The sequence below is a fragment of the Mizuhopecten yessoensis genome, unplaced genomic scaffold, assembly GCF_002113885.1.
Source record: "Mizuhopecten yessoensis strain PY_sf001 unplaced genomic scaffold, ASM211388v2 scaffold11087, whole genome shotgun sequence".
In the NCBI taxonomy this organism is placed as follows: domain Eukaryota; kingdom Metazoa; phylum Mollusca; class Bivalvia; order Pectinida; family Pectinidae; genus Mizuhopecten; species Mizuhopecten yessoensis.
This window is the reverse complement of record NW_018408873.1, coordinates 390987-398288: the sequence shown is the minus strand read 5'-3', so window position 1 is coordinate 398288 and position 7302 is coordinate 390987. Positions and strand designations below refer to the sequence as shown.

General features: G+C 42.9%; 1 protein-coding gene across 1 annotated transcript in view; it reads right to left on the bottom strand.

Annotated features, from left to right (window-relative positions):
• Positions 1-233: 233 nt before the first annotated feature.
• LOC110465536 (ATP-binding cassette sub-family B member 6, mitochondrial-like) overlaps positions 234-7302 on the bottom strand; it is a 32647-nt gene continuing 25578 nt past the window's right edge. The window contains exons 16-19 of the mRNA XM_021521438.1: positions 6745-6919; positions 6339-6451; positions 5532-5695; positions 234-865 (exon numbers count right to left, since the gene is read on the bottom strand). Of these exons, the coding sequence (XP_021377113.1) occupies positions 727-865; positions 5532-5695; positions 6339-6451; positions 6745-6919 (591 nt within the window). The 3' untranslated portion in view covers positions 234-726. The remainder of the gene's footprint in view (positions 866-5531; positions 5696-6338; positions 6452-6744; positions 6920-7302) is intronic.

Below are 7302 nucleotides of genomic sequence, written 5' to 3'. Positions count from 1 at the left end.
ACAAACTTTGTAGCCCTTCATGTCAGCATGCTACTGGCCAAATATCATCACCCTGGGCATTTTGGTTATTCAGAAGAAGTTGTTTAAAGTTTTTTTAAGACAATTGACCCCTGTGACCTTGAATATAGGTGAAGGTCATTTATTTGAACAAACTTTGTAGCCCTTCATCCCAGTTTGCTTCTGGCCAAATATCATCACCCTAGGCCTTTTGGTTATTAAGAAGAAGTCGTTTAAAGTAAAATATTGACGCCGGACGCCGCACCACGGCATAAGCTCACTTGGCACTTCGTGCCAGGTGAGCTTAAAACACTTCAGATCAAATTAATTCACAAAATAACTTGCCCTATACTATTTATGTAAACAAAAATATGACAAGATTTTATTTTTTGAAACATAATATTCAATTCTATTAATATCATAATTCAACCCTGTTCATCACAAAATCTTGTACATAATGCAATATTTGTGTCAATTCAATGTCAACCATTCAATATTGCACACCATTCAAACTTGTACAAAAATGAAAGTCACAAAGGATACAGACAAAGATTGTTAACATGACATACAAAAAGTTAAATACCCTAGAAAAACATAAACAAATAATTTGTATACAGTGTTTGTGTGTCCTACAAGATAAGGAAGAGAGATGAATACCTCACACATTGGTAAATATAAATATTGAATTGTTGGCTAGCTATAATTGGTAACTCTTTTACTGCGTTATCATCAGCTGTTTGTGGAGTCTTCTGTGATTTGACTCGTGTTCCCATCATTGTCGCCCTGAATCGAGACCTCCTCTCGCTTCGTCAACTGTTCCTGCCACATACCGGCATAGTGATCTCCCTTGGCGATCAACTCTTCATGTCTAAAAGTAGAATCGAGAACATTAATCAAATTTCACATATCTTGAAACATCTGGCTGATTCTTTCATACCTACTTGACTGTTTTTCTTACATATTATAAGTACAACCATTTGTTAAATAACATCAATACAATAAACCCTTGATACAAGAGGCCAAGAAGGCCTGTATTGCTCACCTGGATACCTAAGCAATCATGGCAAAATATTCTCCAAATGAGATCAAGGGAATATGCCAGACCCCAAGGCCAATCCTTGTAGCATATCTGTATTAGATTTTTCATGCCTAGCAATTTTATGTATGGTTATGGGGTGGGGATCTCAACTGCTTCCAAGCTTTGACTCAGTAACAAGGTCCCTAGAGTTGTGGCCAGACCCCAGGATCGATTCTAACATCGTGACTGCATTTGTCTCTTTTTGCCCAGCATTTGTATATATAGTTTTGGGGTGGGGATCTCAACCGTTTCAAAGTTATGACCCAGGGGCCAAGTCTGCAAGGGTGGGGCAGACCCTGGGATCAATTATAATATCATGACTGCATTCGTCTCTTTATGCCCAACAATTGTATATATAGTTTTGGGGTGGGGATATTAACCATTTCGAAGTTATGACCCAGGGGTTAAGTCTCCAAGGGTGGGGCAGTCCCCAAGGCCAACCTGGAAGCATATTTGCAATCATCTCTTTATACTCAGCAATTGTATATATACGGTTATAGGGTGGGGCTCTCAACTGTTTCCAAGCTGTGACTAAGAAACTAGGTCCCTAGGGGTTCGGTCAGACCCCAGGGTCTATTCTGATATCATGATTGCATTCGTCTCTTTATGCCCAGCATTTGTATATATAGTTTTGGGGTGGGGATCTCAACCGTTTTAAAGTTATGGCCCAGGGTGGGGCCAGACCCTAGGGACATCTTGGAAGCAAATGTGCATTCTTCTCTTTATACTCAGCAATTGTATATATGGTTATATGGTGGGGATCTCAACCATTTCCAAAAAATACATTTTATTGGCCCCACCCCTTAGCCCGGGGGGTCAGCCCCACCATTTGTACAATTTTGAATACCTGCCTCCCATGAATACTTCCGACCAAATATGATCAATATCCATGGCATAGTTCTGCAGAAGAAGTCGTTTATAGCAATATAACCAAATTGCCCACTATTGGCCCCGCCCCTCAGCCCACTGGGGGGTCAGCCCAACCATTTGTACAATTTTGAATCTCTACCACCTACAGATGCTTCCAGTCAAATATGGTTGATATCCATCACTTAGTTTCAGAAAAGAAATCGCTTGCAGCAGTAAAGCCAAATACCCTTTTTGGCCCTGCCCCTCAGCCCCCTGGTGGGTCAGCCACACCATTTGTCCTTTTTTAAATCCCTGCCTCCCAGGAATGCTTTTGATCAAATATGATTGATTTCCAGTGCACAGTTCTACAGAAGAAGTCGTTTGTAGCAAAATAGCCAAATTGCCCCTTTTTGGCCCCGCCCCTAAGCCCCCTGGGGAGTCAGCCCCACCATTTGTACAATTTTTAATCACCACCACCTAGGGATGCTTCCAGTCAAATATGGTTGATATCCACCTCTTAGTTCCAGAGAAGAAGTCGCTTAAAGCAATATGGCCAAATTGACCCCTTTTGGCCCTGCCCCTAAGCCCCCTGGGGAGTCAGCCCCACCATTTGTCGATTTTTAATCACCACCACCTAGGGATGCTTCCAGTCAAATATGGTTGATATCCACTTCTTAGTTCCAGAGAAGAAGTCGCTTAAAGCAATATGGCCAAATTGACCCCTTTTGGCCCCGCCCTCAGCCCCCTGGGGGTCAGCCCCACCATTTGTACAATTTTGAATCTCCACCACCTAGGGATGCTTCCAGTCAAATTTAGTCTAATTCCAACCAGTGGTTGAGAAGAAGAAGTCGTGTAAAGAAATTGTTGACGTACGGACGACGGACGCCACGGTATGGCATAAGCTTGCCTTGGTCCTTCGGACCAGATGAGCTAATAATGGCCCTCATTTCATCTGCCAAAAATCTTGCTTCTCATCAGCGTATGTCAAGGCCCTCTTTCCCTTTCTTGACCTACATCTGCTTTTTATGTCCTTTTTGATATATCCCCAAACCCCTTCATAATGCCAATATTTGCAACAGTGGCAGTAAAAGAGGTCTTATACAAAGACGTACAAGGATACATACATTAAATTCTAGCTGTGATTTGGCTTAAAAAATAGCCCTTAGAACTCAATTAACATGCGTTTTTTTACAAATAATAAAATGAAAAACTAGAATGTTTGTAAAAGATTCATATCCCCTATTTCCTGTTATGATGAAATGGAGCAAATGTCTATCTTAGGGATCCCTGACCCAATGCACTGTGATGTTTCTTATATGCAGTAACCTCCCCTTAACTTCCGTTTGGATATAACTCTAGAACAATCATACCCGGTAGCTCAATTTTGTTTATTTCATCTTTATTATTTCTCATTAAAGTCCTGCAAGGTATGGTGTTGTTTTCAGAAACAATTTATTAAAGCTGTAGTAATGCCCGGAATACCAGTTTTCAATACTTAGTTACAGTTTTTGGCAGTGGTACGGGGATCCTTAAGTCAGTGAGGCAGGAAACGTAGGTCTCAATGTACTGGTGTGCTACACAAGATCATGACTGTTGAACTTCTATTACTAGAACTAAACACAAAGTCAAACCAAGTGGTCTTACTGACTGATGTAAATTTTGTTTATAAAAAATATGGGTGGTCAGGTGGCGCAGTGGATAACGCACTCGCCTTTTACCAAGGTGGCCGGGTTTGATTCCCTGGTATGGGGTCACCTGCCCGACCACATGGGGTTTTTCCAGGTACTCTGGTTTCCTCCCACAGTAGACCCCCCACACACTTACATCCGGGCTAACAAGAGTGATAAGTATAAGTTATACAACTTGTTTCATAATTAATGTAGAGAAATAAAGTTTATATTTATAAACTGACTGATGTACAGATGGGCTGACAGATAAGGCTAACGAGTAGTTCTCCCTGCACAGATGGGCTGACAGACAAGGCTAACGAGTAGTTCCCCTTTTCGGATGGGCTGACAGATAAGGCTAACAAGTTGTTCTCCCTGCACAGATGGGCTGACAGACAAGCCTAACGAGTAGTTCCCCCTGCACAGCTGGGCTGACAGACAAGGCTAACGAGTAGATCCCCCTGCACAGATGGGCTGACAGATATGGCTAACGAGTAGTTCTCCCTGCACAGATGGGCTGACAGACAAGCCTAACGAGTAGTTCCCCCTGCACAGCTGGGCTGACAGACAAGGCTAACGAGTAGGTCCCCCTGTACAGATAGGCTGACAGACAAGGCTAACGAGTAGATCCCCCTGCGCAGATGGGCTGACAGACAAGGCTAACGGGTAGTTCCCCCTGTACAGATGGGCTGACAGCCAAGGCTAACGAGTAGTTCTCCCTGTACAGATGGGCTGACAGACTAGGCTAACGAGTAGTTCCCCCTGTACAGATAGGCTGACAGACAAGGCTAACGAGTAGATCCCCCTGCGCAGATGGGCTGACAGACAAGGCTAACGAGAAGGTCTCCCTGCACAGATGGGCTGACAGATAAGGCTAACGAGTAGTTCCCCCTGCTCAGATTGGCTAACAGACAAGGCTAACGAGTAGTTCTCCATGTACAGATGGGCTGACAGACTAGGCTAACGAGTAGTTCCCCCTGTACAGATATGCTGACAGACAAGGCTAACGAGTAGGTCCCCCTGTACAGATAGGCTGACAGACAAGGCTAACGAGTAGTACCCCCTGCACAGATGGGCTGACAGATATGGCTAACGAGTAGTTCTCCCTGCACAGATGGGCTGACAGACAAGCCTAACGAGTAGTTCCCCCTGCACAGCTGGGCTGACAGACAAGGCTAACGAGAAGGTCTCCCTGCACAGATGGGCTGACAGAAAAGGCTAACGAGTAGTTCCCCCTGTACAGATAGGCTGACCGACAAGGCTAACGAGTAGTTCCCCCTGAACAGATGGGCTGACAGATAAGGCTAACGAGGAGTTCTCCCTGCACAGATGGGCTGACAGAAAAGGCTAACGAGTAGTTCCCCCTGTACAGATATGCTGACAGACAAGGCTAACGAGTAGTTCTCCCTCTACAGATGGGCTGACAGACTAGGCTAACGAGTAGTTCCCCCTGCACAGCTGGGCTGACAGACAAGGCTAACGAGAAGGTCTCCCTGCACAGATGGGCTGACAGAAAAGGCTAACGAGTAGTTCCCCCTGTACAGATAGGCTGACCGACAAGGCTAACGAGTAGTTCCCCCTGTACAGATATGCTGACAGACAAGGCTAACGAGTAGATCCCCCTGCACAGATGGGCTGACAGACAAGCCTAACGAGTAGTTCCCCCTGCACAGCTGGGCTGACAGACAAGGCTAACGAGAAGGTCTCCCTGCACAGATGGGCTGACAGACAAGGCTAACGGGTAGTTCCCCCTGTACAGATGGGCTGACAGCCAAGGCTAACGAGTAGTTCTCCCTGTGCAGATGGGCTGACAGACAAGGCTAACGAGTAGTTCCCCCTGTACAGATAGGCTGACAGACAAGGCTAACGAGTAGTTCCCCCTGTACAGACAAGGCTAATGAGTTATTCCCCCTGCACTTAATTGCGAAGTTTTGACTTACGTTCCCCTTTCAATGATCTCGCCCTCTTTCATCACCAGGATCTGGTGCGCATGGATAATAGTAGACAGGCGATGTGCTACAATGATAGTGGTTCTGTTCTCGCAGACACGCGCTAGAGACGCCTGGATATTTCTCTCGGTCTTTGTGTCTAATGCAGACGTTGCCTGGAAAATACACCAAAAAAGAAATTTACAATCTTAGCTATCTACAAAGGTATGCAAAAAAAAAATGCCATTAATTTTGTTGTTTAAGATTTTAAGTCCTTACTGGTAAAACAAATCCAACATATCTTTTTTATGAACAATAGCATACATCTATTACCTAGTCTAGTCTCCTTTCGCATATCTGGTTCCACCGGTTTGTCTGTTTTTAAATTTAACATTTTCTGATATAAATACTAGCAGATCTGCAAATGTTTTTGCAGGCTTTGCAAGGCTTTGTCAAGGCTCGCCTGAAAGCAGCATCAGATTACTGGATCCAAACTTATTTCATAAACTCTGGTTCAAACATTTGGATCATGATAAACGAACGCTTGTGTTAAGAGTAATCTCCCTTTATAGTTTTTAAATATGCATTACCTTAGAAGTAAGACTGACCTGGTTCTTGTTGGTGTGTTCATATATATAAGTGAACAAGTCAACTTCCCCATACAAAACAGACATTTTACAGTTTTCTTAAAGTGGAACTCTTATGAATTGGAGGTGTAGGCCACACCTGTAGTACATGTACCCTTAAACTCTTGTAACCCTTAAACTATTTTCACCAGAATATCAAGACATGTTAGGGATATAGACTGTCACTACCTACCTCATCCAGTAAGACAACGGCTGGTGACTTAAGAAGTGTTCTCGCTATGGCAACTCTCTGTTTTTCTCCTCCACTCAGTTTTAACCCTCGCTCTCCGACTACTGTTTCGTATTCTAAGGAAAGAAACATGACATAATATCTGAAAGGGTACCAATATTATTTTTTCAGAAACAAGCGAAACATCTTTGTTTTCAGGATGAAATGGTTAAAAGTTTTAGTTTATTTTTGTGAAACCAAATTACCAAAATAAAAAAGAATTTCCTCTTTTGTTTGAATGTTCATGTTCACAAGTTTTGCATAATTTTTCATAAACGATACATTTAAATTAATAAGCCAGACAATAGAAGAATTTGACCTAAGATTTCGAAAATATTTACATTTTGAGAAAACAAAAAGTGTAACTTACTATTTGGAAATGATAAGATACGGCTGTGTATGTCAGCATTATCTGCGGCATCTTCTACTTCCTGGTCAGTGGCTGCGAACTTGCCGTAACGGATGTTATATCGAATGTCAGAGTTGAACAGCACCGTATCCTGTGGTACAACACCTATACACTGTCGCAACGACTCTTGTTGTACCTGGCCAAGGTCAAGGTCAAATATCATTAATATAGTTATGAATTATTTAATTAAGAATTAAAAGTAACACAAATGACATGTTAAGATGTTATACAGCAGATCACATACACCTAGGCTTTTAACTGAGCTCCAGAGAGAATGTATGACCTAGGCTTTTAACTGAGCTCCAGAGAGAATTATGACCTAGGCTTTTAACTGAGCTCCAGAGAGAATGTATGACCTAGGCTTTTAACTGGGCTCCAGAGTGAATGTATGACCTAGACTTTTAACTGGGCTCCAGAGTGAATGTATGACCTAGACTTTTAACTGAGCTCCAGAGAGAATTATGACCTAGGCTTTTAACTGAGCTCCAGAGAGAATGTATGACCTAGACTTTTAACTGA